At 40.7% G+C, this 15,483-nt stretch overlaps 1 protein-coding gene across 1 annotated transcript in view; it reads right to left on the reverse strand.

Annotated features, from left to right (window-relative positions):
- Positions 1 to 1,699: 1,699 nt before the first annotated feature.
- Positions 1,700 to 15,483, reverse strand: part of GNPDA1 (glucosamine-6-phosphate deaminase 1) — a 46,309-nt gene continuing 32,525 nt past the window's right edge. Inside the window, exons 5-7 of the mRNA XM_089673036.1 lie at positions 11,607 to 11,791; positions 10,154 to 10,328; positions 1,700 to 3,666 (exon numbers count right to left, since the gene is read on the reverse strand). Of these exons, the coding sequence (XP_089529162.1) occupies positions 3,566 to 3,666; positions 10,154 to 10,328; positions 11,607 to 11,791 (461 nt within the window). The 3' untranslated portion in view covers positions 1,700 to 3,565. The remainder of the gene's footprint in view (positions 3,667 to 10,153; positions 10,329 to 11,606; positions 11,792 to 15,483) is intronic.

Raw genomic sequence — 15,483 nt, forward strand, 5'->3', positions numbered from 1 at the left:
GGAGAGCTTTCCAAGAAGAGAATCTTTGTCTGTGGACTTGTACATAGTTGCTAAGGAGTTGTCCTCAAGTTGTGGTTTCCTTGAGCACCCCATATACCTCTAAACCCTATCCAAGAACAATAATCTTTAATAAAATCTCCCCAAAAAAACAAGCTCAAGGGCTGTTTACTGTCTCCAGTGTGCAAGGCCTGAAGAAAATGCATGCTGCTTGGCTGTGCAGAACTATAGGCGGACCCAAAACTCAGCAACTCATGTGATACTGCTACATTTAGTTGTACTTTAAGCTTTGGCAAAAAGACTGGAAGGTGTTTGGTTTCTATGCAGAGCTGCACCAAATTTTGCACTCTCCAGTTTTAGTAATTCATTCAACACAATGTCCCATTGTTGGGGTTGGTGGAAGGAATAGTGTCCTATCACAAGTGGAAGTAAGTAACAGTTCTCTATCACTGATGTCACTAGGAGAAATTGTGGCCCATTTCTGATGTCACTGTAACTGGTGTCAGAAGGAGAAATTATGCCCATTGTTTGTTGATATAACAACGGAGTAATAATGCCCCATTGTTGATTTCAGAGGAAAAAAAATATTCCTCGGGATTGGCGGTGTCACTGGTTCGAATAATGCTCCATTGTTGGTATCACTGGGAGGAATAGTTCCAAATTCTTGGTGTCAATAGGGGGAAATAGGGTTCATCAATTGTGTTGAGGGGGGATTATACCCTTTTGTTAATGTCAATGGGAGGAATAGGGCCCCATCCTTGATCTCAGTGGGAGGAAGAAGAGGGACTGTTAATGTATTTTTTGAAATATTGTCAGAGGTTCTAGTGGTGCAGAATTGATCCCACAGAAATTACTGAAAACCGATATTGATTCAACAGATGTGCACACACAAAACAAAAGATAAAAAGGTACTTCCAATGATAGTGAGGTTACATTCTACTAAACAAAAACCAGTTACTGGTACAAAAACGTAAACATCAGAAATGCAAGAATCCTTAAAAATGTACTGTATATGTCCTATGAGAGATAAAACTTAGCAAAGCCACCCCACCTGCAGGCTACGTCCAGGAATTAAAAAAATGACTAGCCTGAGATAGGAAGATATATGATGATACATAAATATTACCTATATTTTTCTGATCTAGAGATGTACATCTTTGAAAAGTCAGTTTGCACCATCACACATCCTTAACTGCCTTTCCTAAAGAGGTGCAATTATCCATGAATTTCCTACAGACATCTAATTTGTGCAGAACAGGCAACAGTGGGTACACAAGGTTTGGACATTTTAATGAATTAGATCTCTAATTGGGAAGCATAAAGGCATGGATAAGGTATTTCGTTACATTTTCCTTTCCATGTTCTGAGGCCTGTTCCTGGTGAATAGTATCCTCCCTGTGCATGTTACTTTTTCTCCTTCAAGTACAGAGAATTTCCAGTGAGCACGGGGGGGGGGGGGGGGGGGGGGGGCAGAGCAAAGAGTGGTGACTGATCAGAGCGGCGGGGAGAACTGAACAATCAGCAGTGTCTGATCGCTCAGTTCTCACCCTTAGAGCCGGTGGGGGATAAATGCAGCCGATTTGTATGATTTCAAAAGTCAGTAACATGGGGTAACGCCATCATGTAGTAATTAATGGTACAAAAGCATGCTACATGCCAGGGATTTTTACATGTGGTCACGACAAAACAAAAAACACAATACTGCATACAAAGTGTACTTTAATTGCATTTATGTGATGTCCTTAAAGGCACAAAACATGTTATGATGTAGAACGCCAGTGAGACAATCCTTCAGGTGTTTGAGAGACGACAGACAGAGGTTTGGTACTACATAGCTCATACTGCTACAGTCTAGTCTCTTATCAGCGCCTTACACATGTTACAAGGGCTACAGTACTACATTAGCATTGAACAGCTACTTGAACTATTTCTTAAACAATCTATGTGCATGATTTCTATTGATTTGGTGTTTATGTCTAGGGGGGACCAGGAACAGCAGTTTTACCTACCTGAGCCTTCACTCCCCTGGCAGCTGGCTCTCTCCTCTACTCTCTGACAGCGGACCATACCTCAGCCTCCTCACATCCATTGCAGTTCAGCGGGCTCTGCATTTGGCTTGGATGACTTCTTGACATCATCAAGACTAAGTATAGGATAGCAGAGGATGAGGCAAGTAAAAATGCTTCTTTTGGTCCCACTAGACTTAAAGTCTCACGCCACATTTAATGTCCCTTTAAATAGGTTTGTTTGGATTAAACTGGTCAAAATGAAGAAGTATTCACTACACTAACAGGTGCACTTGCTGGGCACGCTGTATTAACTGTATGTAGCCTTAGCACTGTGATTAGGCAGTGGGATGGGAAATTCTCATCCCACTCCCAGAACAAGAGAGAGTCAGGCTAAGCGTTGTTCAGCCATTCACAGGAAGCTTTGTAATCTATGAATAATTACAAAGCTTTCTGATAGTCCAAGTCGGAGATTGTGACTTCATCTGCCCGCCTCTCTGACTCAGACGATCAGAAAAAGCTTTGTAGTCACTCATGGAATACAAATTTTCCAGTGAATGGCTGAGCAGTGCCTAGTCACACTATTTTGTTCCAGGAGTGGGATGGGAACCTACCGTTCCACTGCCGGAACGGTGCTGTATCCTGTATGAAGCCATATACTGTGCACCCAGCAAGCACACCTGATAATGCACTAAATAGTTTGTGTCGACCAGCTTGGCCCATACAGACTATTTAAAAGGTCCATTAAACAGGAGTTATGATTTAGGATCATTTCACACCAGACCGTAGTACAGGAAAGGTGCATTCTGTGCGCCTCACTGCCTTTGCAGTCTGCTGCAGGTGCCAATACATTATTAACAGCATCTCAAATGCAGATTGCAAACGCAATGCGTTTGCGGTCACCAGATCACATGGTACCTCAGTGCCATGTGATCTGGTACTGCATGTTGTTTTTTCAAGTATTGCAGACACCACTTTTTGTGCAGTGCAATTCACATGAAGGGGATTACCAAAATTACACTGCAGGGAAACGAATAGGAATCTGGTGTGAACTGGCCCTAAAGCATTTAACCCTTGCAGTGCAGAGGCAGTCCCACTGCAAAGGAGGATTCTTACTTTCCCCAGAGTTCAGCTTTAGGATTTTTGTGAAAACATTGCCTGGTAACAATGAACAGCATGTGGACATCTCTATGAGGAGGAAGATTCCTCCTCATGCTATGTTAAGTGCACTAGGGAGCCATGTGTGAAGGTAGTCCAAACAGAAAATATACAGCATCTTTATTTTCCTATAATATTACAACTGCAATCTACTACAAAAAATATTTTGTCATACAAAAACATAAGGAAAAGTGAAAAGATTCTCATATAAAGTGTACAAAACTGTAAGACTAGGTTTAACTACAAGACAATGATGGTGGAGTTTTCACCCTGTGCTGCATACCAAATCACCCTTCCGGATGTTCTTGTCATGAGGATGGAAGAGTAGATTGCCCTTTCAGTACAATGCAGTTAAAAATATACTGTAAGCCTTCCAGAGCCAATGCAGCTTTACGAAGACTACTTCAGTCACTGTATGGTTTCTTTGGAGTGTGTTCCTCTTCTGTCCCTTTTTGCTTCATGCTGTACAAAGGATCAACAAGTTTGTTGTGAACGTGCATTAATCCTGTAAATGTGAGAGCACAGTCATTAATCTACATGAGAACACAACTCACTGGATTATGTTTTCTATTCCAGAGCACCTTATTAAAGCTGAATTCCAGGTATGGTTTTTTTTTGTTTGCATAGTTATATTGGTCCAGCTTGGAACAAATTAAGTATACATATTCCATACCTTGTTGATCATTGTGGATGTGGAGAATCATTGTGATAGTTGCCACTACTACAGTAATCCTTGCTTCTTCCTGGGTCCAGTACTCTGCTGCTCTGTGACCTCATGGGGTCACTGGCTCAGCACATGCACCAGTCACATAACACCTTGCATTTTCTCAATGAATGAAGCATTCTCCGATTGGACAAGGCAGGGAGGTGGGCTGGTGATGTCACATTCTCCCTCTCATTCAGAAAATCATTTGCATTTATCAAGAAAAAAATGAAAGGTGTTCTCTGAATGGAGCAAATGCCAAGCTGGCAACTTCCTATGGCAACTATGCAGAAGGGCAGTTGCTCAACACTGGAGCTGGAATACAGCAAGGATCACTGCAGTAGTGGTGGCTACTACAGTGACTCTTCCACAGAGATCAGCCAGGTATGAAATATGTAGATCTATAATGATCGAAGCTGAACCAATTTAACTATGAAAAAAATTCCATACATTGGAGTTCAGATTTCATTATTCACAATCCTTATAAATACTACTGCATGTTAACTGAAGCCATAATGTATTGCAATAAACCTTTGTGCAAAGCACAGGACAGGTCTGTATACAAAACTCAGAACTAGAGATGGAAAAAATTGCTCTACCGGCTTTAGCATTACATTGAATCCACCAAGCCCAATCAATTTAACTTTTAGTAATTTTTATTGTTAAAAATAAAACAAACATGTCTCTTATTTAAATAGTCAGTCCACTCCAAAAAAATTAATAAATAATGAATTTATAGGTGTAACCTGGTGAGATGGATCAGTCCCTGGCTCCATACATGACTTGGATACTCTAATAGTCAGATCTCCTTGCCATGTTTCACAACTCAATTCCTACCAACCTGGAAATTTCAGTTGTTACAGACTGCCTTTGTGTGTTCCAGCACCTCCTGGTATATTCCTGAGATAAAAAATAAAGTTTCACAGGGAGCGGAAACTTCTTTATAATTGCTTCAGGAGGTACGCAGACCCAGCAACTCAAGTGCAGATAGCCTACCTATACAATTCCAGTGGCTGAGAATTAGGAGGAATTGTAAGGTGGTTTAAACTTCCAGTACCTGCAAAAAACTAAAAATCAGTTGTAGGTGGACTGCTTCTTTAAAAAATTTAATTTGTTTTACATAAATACATAAAGGAACCCCAAATATTCCTTTACAAGTTTGATAGATACATAGGTAGGAAAACTATATATAATCCCTCCTTAATGCACATACTGCCATCTGATCAAGGGTGGTGTGGAGGAACGTGGTGTTCAGGTTTTAAGAAAGGCCTCATTGTTTTGTGGTCTTTTCTTTTACCATCCCTGTGGTCTTTTCTTTTACCATCCCTGTGACGATCGCGGCGTCAGACCACAGCCCTTCTCACCAACCTCGTGTCCGAAGGACTAGCCAATTAAAACGTCACATGCGTAACAATGTCACGCCCAGCTGCCCCCTGCACAAAGATTTTCCAGCTAATGGGACACAATCTGTGTACTTGCAGCCTGGGATCGATTGTTACTGGGTCAGTTTAATTACGCAATTAACCCTTCATACTGCCACCACCTCCTTTTTGTACAGAGAAAGGAAACTCGGCAATATCAGCAATAAACACAATGATGTTTGAATAATTGTTTGTATACATCTGTCTGCGGTGACATTGTGTATACAGACGTTTAAAACACACAGTAGCGCTCTTCAGAGACAGGGGTTCTTAGTTTGTTGAACTGTTTCTAAAGCTCTTTAGTGCACTTTCAGAAAGTAAGATTTATTACTAAAAAGGTCAAAAGGGTGCAATAAAAATATTTACGGGAAAAAAAAATTTTTTTAAAATATATATATATATATATATATATATATATATATATATATATATATATATATATATATATATATATACACACATACATACACACACACACACACACACACACCAAAGAGATAACAGAAAGAAATTTAGCGAGGTAAAGTACTTGCCAAACGTCCTGGTTTAAGGAGATAAAGTTTCCTGAGCCAAAACGGTGCCTTTGTCTCCCAGTTAGTTCCGATGTTAAAAGGGAGAATCTTTGACTTAGCTCAACTCAGCTTAGCTTGCTTCACGCATAACAGCCTTGTTCTAGGAACTCAGCAGGGTGTCTCCTTAAAGCAGAGAACCAATCGCCTCATTTGGGGAGGGGTGTTGTAGGCAGGGAGCTCAGGCTATGACCAAATCCCTCGCAAATTATACTATGGTCGATAACGTTTCCTAGGTACATGTAACATTCTATCCACAGGTAGATTAATACGCAGAATCATCTGCTGAACGTCTAGATATGAAATAAGACATACCTGCTGGGACGGTTAAGGAGATCTAATTTTCTGCTCTCCTGTAGCTGTCAGCTAGGGGGTGTAATATATCAGACGATTTGTATTATAGTGACCGGTCTGAATATATGCCCGGTTTTAATGCAAGTCTTTCATACTCCAAGATATGTAATGATAGGGGATTTTGAACATGATGTCTGCTTTATGGCTCATCTGGAATGTCTTTGAAGCTCAGCAAGGCACTGGATTATGGTTTTATGATCCTTTTCCAAGCAGAGTCTCGCAGACACACGGGGGCCAGGCTAATTGGGGTTTATAGCCATGAGCTCTCCTGCTGGGCCTTGATGCCTTTTTGAACTCAGCATCCAGGGACCATGTGTCACTCAACAGAGAAGAAGGAGGGGGGATGAGGGAAGCGGATTTGGGAGCAGAGAATGATAGAAGATGGAGGCCTTTGCCAAAATGGAGGTTTGCATCCATCTCTGTGTGCACGATTGCTACAATCCCCAAACTAAAAAAGGTATGGATATCAGAATGGGGAGCACATATATTTGTAGCCCCTATGGGACTACCCTGGTGGGTGCAGGCTGGTATCATTTGGGGAAGGGGGGGGGGGGGTGTTATTTTACCAAAAGAAAGCACTGAACCAAAAAGGAAACAATTGGTGGATCATCAAAATCAATACAAAAAGGAATGGCAAATTTTATTCCAAGGACTGCAGAAAGTATATGTGTGTTATTTTGTGTTAAAAATTCATTTCAAACTAATGAAATCCATAGTTACAAGAAATAATATTTGCTTCTTCAAGGCTGTGTGTATATTATGTACATAAACAAAATGAGAAGTATTCATACCCCTTGAAATGTTCCATATTTTGTCATGTTACAACCAAAAACGTACATGAATTTTATTGGGATTTTATGTGATAGACCAACACAAAGTGGTACATAATTGTGAAGTGGAAAGAAAATGATAGATATTTATTTGTAAAAAATTTTAAAAACCAGTTAATAAGTGTGGTGTGCATTTGTATTCAGCTCTCCTGAGTCAATACATGTAGAACCTCCTTTTGCTGCAATTATAGCTGCAAGTCTTTTTGAGGATGTCTCTACCAGCTTTGCACATCTAGAAAGTGAAAATTTTGCCCATTCTCCTTTGCAAAATAGCTCCAGCTCTGCCAGATTGGATGGAGAGCGTCCGTGAACAGCAATTTTCAAGTCTTGCCACAGATTCTCAATAGGATTTAGGTCTGGACTTTGACTGGGCCATTCTAACACATGAATATGCTTTGATCGAAACCATTCCATTGTAGCTCTGGCTGTGGGTTTTGGGTCGTTGTCCTGCTGGAAGGTGAACCTACGCCCCAGTCTCAAATCTTTTGCAGACTAAGAATTAAGATTGCCCTGTATTTGGTTCCATCCATCTTCCCATCAACTATGACCAGTTTCCCTGTCCCTGCTGAAGAAAAGCATCCCCACAGCATGATGCTGCCACCATTATGTTTCGCGGTGGGGACGGTGTGTTCAGGGTGATGTGCAGTGTCAAGTTTTCCGCCACACATAGCGTTTTGCCTTTAGGCCAAGAAGTTTAGTTGTGGTTATATCTGACCAGAGCACCTTCTTCCACGTGTTTGCTGTGTCCCCCACATGGCTTCTTGCAAACTGCAAATGGGACTTCTTATGGCATTCTTTCAACAATGGCTTTCTTCTCACCACTCTTTCATAAAGGCCAGATTTGTGGAGTGCACGACTTATAGTTGTCCTGTGGACAGATTCTTCCACCTGAGCTGTGGATCTCTGCAGCTCCTCCAGAGTTACCATGGACCTCCATTTTCAGATGATGGACTGAACAGTGCTCTGTGAGATGTTTAAAGCTTGGGATAACCCTGCTTTAAACTTCTCCACAACTTTATCCCTGACCTGTCTGGTGTGTTTCTTGGCCTTCATGATGCTGTTTGTTCACCAATGTTCTCTAACAAACCTCTGAAGGCTTCACAGAACAGCTGTATTTATACTGATTAAATTATACACAGCTGAACTGATCAGGTGACTTCTGAAGGCAATGGATTCCACTAGATTTTTATTAGGGATATCAGAGTAAAGGGGCTGAATACAAAATGCATGCCACACTTTTCAGATATTTATTTGTAAAAAAGACTGAAAACCATTTGTCATTTTCCTTCAACTGCACAATTATGTGCCACTTTGTGTTGGTCTATCACATAAAATACCAATAAAATACATTATGTTTTTGGTTGTAACATAAGAAAATGTGGAAAATTACAAGGGTTAGGAATACTTTTTTAAGGCACTGTGTGTATGTATATATATATTTATATTTTACACATACACCCAATTCCAAATTATTATGCAAATTCTATTTAAGTGTCACAGAGATTAAATATTTTGTTTTTCAGTTTAACTCATGGATGGCATTGTGTGTCAGGGCTCTTTTGATCACTGAAAACAATCTCGGACACCTGTAATAATTAGATTGGCAGGTGAGCCCAATTTAAGGAAAAAAACTACTAAAGGAGGATGTTCCACATTATTAAGCAGAGCACCATTTTCAAACAATATGGGGAAGAAAAAGGATCTCTCTGCTGCCGAAAAGAGTGAAATAGTTCAATGCCTTGGACGAGGTATGAAAACATAAGTTTTCGTGAAATATCTAAAGCGTGATCATCGCACTATTAAGAGATTTGTGGCCGATTCAGAGCACAGATGGGTTTGTGCAGATAAAGGCACATTGAGGAAGATTTCTGCCAGATCCATGCATCGGATCAAGAGAGCAGCTGCTAAAATACCATTACATAGCAGCAAACACATATTTGAAGCTGCTGGTGCCTCTGGAGTCCCACGGACATCAAGGTGTAGAGTCCTCCAGAGTCTTGCAACTGTGCATAAACCTTCTATTCGGCACCACTAACCAATGCACACAAGCAGAAACAGCTGCATTGGGCAGAAAAATACATGAAGACTAATTTTCAAACAGTCCTGTTCACTGATTAGTGCGTGCAACCCTGAATGGTCCAGATGGATGGAGTAGTGGATGGTTGGTGGACGGCCACCCTGTTCCAACAAGGCTGCGACATCAGCAAGGCGGTGGTGGAGTCATGTTTTGGGCCGGAATCATGGGAACAGAGCTGGTCGGACCCTTTAGGGTCCCCGAAGGTGTAAAGATGACCTCTGCAAAGTATGTGGAATTTATGACTGACCACTTTCTTCCCTGGTACAGAAGGAAGAACTATGCTTTCCGTAATAAAATCATCTTCATGCATGACAATGACCCATCTCATGCTGCAAAGAATACCTCTGCATCAATGGCTGTTATGGGGATAAAAAGGAGAGAAAGTCATGGTGTGGCCTCCATCCTCCCCTGACCTCAATCCTATTGAGAACCTTTGGAGCATCCTCAAGCAAAAGATCTATGAGGGTGGGAGGCAGTTTACATCCAAACAGCAGCTCTGGGAGGCTATTCTGACATCTTGCAAACAAATTCAAGCAGGAACTGTCCAAAAACTCACAAGTTCAATGGATGCAAGACTTGTGGAGCTGCTATCAAATAAGGGGTCCTATGTTAAAATGTAACGTGACCTGTTAAAATGTTTAAAAAAGTTAAAATGTTGTTAAAAGTTTGATTGAAATAGCTTTTGATTTCAGTAAATATGCTGCAAACAAGAGACAATTTTCAGTTATTTACAACCTATAAAGTGTTTTGAAACTTACTGTGCATAATAATTTGGAATAGTGCATTGTACGTTTAGGTTTAAAAAAAAAATCCTGTTATTAGGAGGTTTGTTCAATAAAATGTGAATTGTACTCTTAATAGTTGATAACATGAGAATTATGCTGACTGTTATTTACATCAATTTAGGGAAATGAGAAAAATATAATTTGCATAATAATTTGGAACAGGGTGTATGTACATACATTTTTTGGAGCAATGATTTTGAAATATGCCATAAAGAATTTAAATGGAATTTTAAAGGAAATGTTAGAGGTTTACCTTTAAAATATTTCACAGTCTTCACCCGAAGTTCTAAAGTGGCATCTTCATCACAGACAAACACTGTGCTAGGGTGTTGCTGAAAGGCAGACACTGTCCACATGTGATTTACACCTTCTTCTATAGCTTTGTAAAGAGCAAAGGCTTTATGGGCACCCATGATAAGAATCATTACCTGCAAACCACAATAGTTACCGACTTTAACAGCTGTAATCTGCTAATATTTTATCAACCCTCGTTCATTACTGCCCCCTTCAACATACAAATAAAAAATTTAACCTGTTTTCATTACATATCCTATTTTAGACACAGTAATTTCACCACTGGGTCTCTGTGCTTCTCTATGTAATTCAGACAGATGATGAATGGTGGAAGAGTCTGGCAGGGTTTTGTACTATATAGCTTCCTCAAAACAGTAGACCTCCATGGGTAAAACCCACATGTACACTGAGCCTCTGTGACTGAAAAACCTGAATGAATGTAAAGGGAGGACCAAGAATAAATTTAGCTGAGGAGGAAAGGGATGCTTGATAAAAGGATATCCTCCAGCCAGGAAATGAGGTGGACTATCTCATGTGCTGTAGCTAATGAACACTGCAAGCTCATAGTGTGCTGTGAAATCAGAATAAACAATTTTGGTACAGCAGAGGAGCCTGTACAAACATGCAACATTAAAGGTAAGGTTGGAGTTCAGCTTTAAATAGGTCTATGACGGCCACACTATATGCATTCAGTGGTGTATGAGAAATACATTTATTCATTAAAAATTAAACACGGTCAGAATTCTTAATATATGAATATAAATCCAGCATGCTTCGTTCAACTTTCATTGATCCTATAGTCAAATAATTATGGGATAGTGGGGACAGTGATGTAGCTTCACAATCTGGGGTACAAGCAACACAGGGCCCAAGACCACTTGCATGTGGGTGCATTTGGGTAGGAAACGGGTATACTTGGCTCCCCAGTAGCAAAACTAGTTGTAACAATGGTACAGGAACAGGAGCCACAAGTTTATAACTCTTGGCTAATGGAGCCCCAGATAGCAGTAAAATCAGACATGTCAACACGCTTTTTCTCTTCTAGGGACATTTCACCAGACAGAAAGAGAAAGAAATCTGCAACAAGGAAACAGACAGCAAAAAAAAAAAAAAAAAAAAAAAAAAAAAAAAAAAAAAAAAAAAAAAAAACACCACCAGAGGTTTCAGCATTTACCTAGTTAACATAAAAACATTTTTTACTTCTGTCTGTGTTACTGTTAGAGATTTCCCCTCAATACTTGTCTTAAGGACAACCTTTTTAGCAGACAGGAAGTGAAAGAATATCTAACAAAGTGTATCTATAGTCAACCTTTGTTATTTAGTTTTGGATTTGTTTTACTGCTAACATGCTTCCCAAAATTACCTGTACAATAAAATTCTTGAAATTGAAGGTTTTACTTATTAAATATTACCTCTTTGGCATCCATCACCGTCCCCACACCAACCGTCAATGCCATGGTAGGCACTTTGGAAAGATTTCCATTAAAGAAGCGTGCATTTGCCAGTATGGTGTCCATAGCCAATGTCTTCACTCTAGTTCTAGAGACCAGACTGGACCCTGGCTCATTAAAAGCTATGTGACCATCAGGTCCGATACCTGGTGAAAGAAAAAAAAAAAAAAAATGATGTGTCCATAGCCATGGTGTGACTCATACAGTATATTACGAAAAAAAAAAGTCTACTCAGGGATGCAAACCTGTAGCCTTCTACAGCCTTTTACTGAAGAATCTGGCATTTTCCTTTGGATTAGGTTATTACTGAAGACATGGGGTCACCACAGGAAAACACCCCACCCAAACTTAAACTGTACTACTGGTTATCTACACTGATCCAATGATGTGGAAACTACTAGCAGAGGGGTGCCTTTATTACCCTAAAATTGGTATAATGTAGTGGGAGACAAGTTTTATATGGTATTCTTCTTAAAGTTTGCATATTGGAACACAAGGCCTACTATCTACTTAAGCAGACACATCACTACATTTTTAGAAGGACATACCCATAACAGGAGAAATCCATTAAAATCACTTGCTCTCAATCTGAAGTCTATGGATGATTGGTTGTCCAGACCCAGACTCACCAGGATAAATACAAATCAAAATATTTTGTGCATAAACCATAAGGGTTTGTTTCAGAGCCCATTCCCAAACAATTTTTAAACCATCTACAGTTATAGTGAGTATAAAGTTGTCTTTTAAGCAAAAGTAATTGTAGTAAAGTATACAGTATATTACTAAATGAGAAATATGCACACATTTTACAATACAAGAACAAAATGATTTTGTTATGCTATAAAATGCTACCTTTGATAGTACAAAAGCTGCATTGCTATGAAAGTTTTGCTAAAAAGTAAACCTTTCCAACCAGAAAATACAAAACATATACTTTGCATCTACATATAAATTTAGAACGGGATAAATACTGTACTTCAGGGGTGTTCGTACAGGGTTCACAATTGCGACCCAGCCCCCTGTACACCTGGGGGGCACGACAGCATATAGAGGAACTCATCCCCTCCATTATCCTTCTGCAACCTTTCAGCAGATGTGAAGGGGATTGGCTCCCCTACATGCCACCCTTCCCATCCAACTGCTGCTTCCGCAGGCTTCTGTGTGATCCCTGCTCCCCCCCCCCCCCCCACATCCTCCGCAGCACTGTCAGCTGCTGCAGGGGGACCTGTCAGGATGGAGATCAGGAAAGGGGACAGTAAATGTGTAATTTATTAGTCCCTTCCTTGTCTAAATGAATAGTCAGTGATCCATACCGACCACTAACTCTGTTCATTCATAACTGATGCATAGTAAAAACTGTTTACTATGCTTCAGTTAATGAACAGGAAGCTCTATACAGAGCTATTCCTGTCCATTAATTCTGTACAGCTGAGGCTGCAGAGAGGAAGATTGGGGACTGTGTCCTTAATCTCTTTTCTCTGTCTCAAAAGGTGAAATATCAGAGGTTAGCTTAGACCTCTGATATTTCACCAAAGCCCTCCAACGGGGCTCCTAAAAATATGTAAAAAATAAATTAAAAAAAAATTGTAAAAATAAAACAGTAAAAAAAACAACAAATAAAAAAATACCGACACCAGTGGCAGAACTACCAGGGTCGCAAAGGTCGCATTGGTGACCGAGCACTGGCGTTCTGCCACCGTGGCCCTAAAGGTTCTAATAACGCCTCTCCTGTATTTGAATAAAGTGTATTTAATACAGATATATCAAATTATTATTTGCAGCTTTATAATGTGGGTGGGATGTAACATTTAAGAAAATATTTAAAGAACAACTAAATACATGTATTTTTTGTATCAGCTGGAATGGAGCAAGGTGCATTTTAGTCCCCAGTCTGTTATTTTTTGCCATCTCCCCGAAAAATTTCCTACCAACTAGCCCTGGCATTACCATGATAGTTTGGCTTGCTCAGTGGACTTTGCATCATTGACCAGTGAGTTGTCCACATAGAGCTGTGAAAAATCAAATAAATGGCTGTGTGCTCTGCACCCTCTTGTGAGTACTCCATAGGAATACATGAGCACTTGCTTGAGTCAGTAGCAAATGTGGCTCAGATGAAAAACATTTTTTTTCCCAGGCCTGAACAGAATTGGAGCTAGACGGAAGAAAATGAAGAGTAAATTTACATATGCCTGCTCATAGAGCTACATGGGGCCTCTGAACAAGTTTACCTTAAAAACAGTAAAGGAGAACTGATCAGAAAGCCTGTGTGAAATGCCCAAGGGGAGTACGGTACACTGTACAGTTCCCTGGGTCAGCTGATAGCTTACTATGGTTTCCAATACCATTTCAATGCTGATGACACCCAAATCTCTCTACCCCTTAGCTCACCCCATCAGTTTCCTCATATATCACTGATTTACTACAGGAGACATATCAGACTGGATGTCCCACCACTTCCTCAATCTTAGTCTATTCAAAACAGAGTTCATAATATTTCCTCTCTCAGGTGCCTCTTCCCCTGACTTCTCTGTCAAAGGTCAATGGCACAAATATCAGTTCATCCATGCATGGCAGGGTGCTAGGGGCAAGCCTGGATTCTTAACTGTCCTTTCTGGCCCACATTCAATCCCTGTTCAAATCATGCTACCTCAAACAGTATATTTGATCAAATCAGCACTACACCAGCGTTCACATTAGTATAGTGTCCCCAAAAATGCAGCATTAGCGGGATCAGCCCTGGCACCTGAGCTTAGCCCCTACGCTTACCCCCCCCCCCCTCTCCCGCAGCAAGTGCAGTGTCAGTAGGTCACTGTCACTTGAAACTTTGCACACAAAACCACAGTTTACGGAATCAGGCACTTGCTGATCTCTGATGGCACTTGCCGGCAAATTTTGATGACTCTCCTATGCAGCAGAGGGCCAGTACTAGTGCCGCTCTACCTTTTAGTGAACTGGCAAGCACCAGCGGCCTAGTACATACTGGCCTTTCACAAACCAGTACTGCAGTATCACTTGGTGATGTGAAGAGTCCCGTACAAGTACAAGCTGGTGCGGTGGCGAGCACAAGTATTGTCCTGCAGCCACCAAGAATTCGCACACAGGCCTGTAGAGCCCCTAGTATCCTTCCGGATGTGCTTGCAAATTCAGATTGGCAGCCAACAATTTCTGCAGCATCCGCACTTCCCCCATTCATTGCCCAACCCGGAATTCAGGTGGAAACAGCAAACTTAACTACTTCTTTTGATTTTTTGGAGCGGTTTTCCACAGAAGATCTGTATGCATTGATTGTGGATCAAAGCAATTGATATGCACAACAGTTTATAGCCGCCACCCCAAATTCAAACCTTGCAGGACCATTCGCATGGAAACCCATTACAGTTTTCGAATACAAAGTTTTTTTGGGCCTAACCCTCAACATGGGCATTACTAAAAAAAATGAATTGCGGTTGTATTTGTCCACAGACCCCATATGCCTGTGTTCTCTGCTGCCATTGCCAGGCATAGATCGAGTATAATGTGTTTTATGCATTATAACGACAACACACTGTCATCCTTGGGGTGACCCTGAATTTGACCGACTCCACAAAATGTGGCCCCTCAAATCACCAAAAATTTGCAGATTTTTATACTTCCCAGCAAAACATCTGCGTTGACGAGTCCCTCGTTAATTTTTTTGGCCGCCTTGCATTCAAACAATTTTTCTCCAGCAAGCGTGCCAGATATGGGGTCAAGCTGTATAAGACCTGTGAGAGGGCAACAGGCTATACATAAGTTTCGGACTTACAAGGAGCCCCCCGGATGCCCAGACTACATGGGGAGCCACTGCAGACTACATGGG

The sequence above is a fragment of the Staurois parvus genome, unplaced genomic scaffold (genome assembly GCF_062004578.1).
Source record: "Staurois parvus isolate SC_StPar_1 unplaced genomic scaffold, SC_StPar_1.0 ptg000133l, whole genome shotgun sequence".
Classification (NCBI taxonomy): domain Eukaryota; kingdom Metazoa; phylum Chordata; class Amphibia; order Anura; family Ranidae; genus Staurois; species Staurois parvus.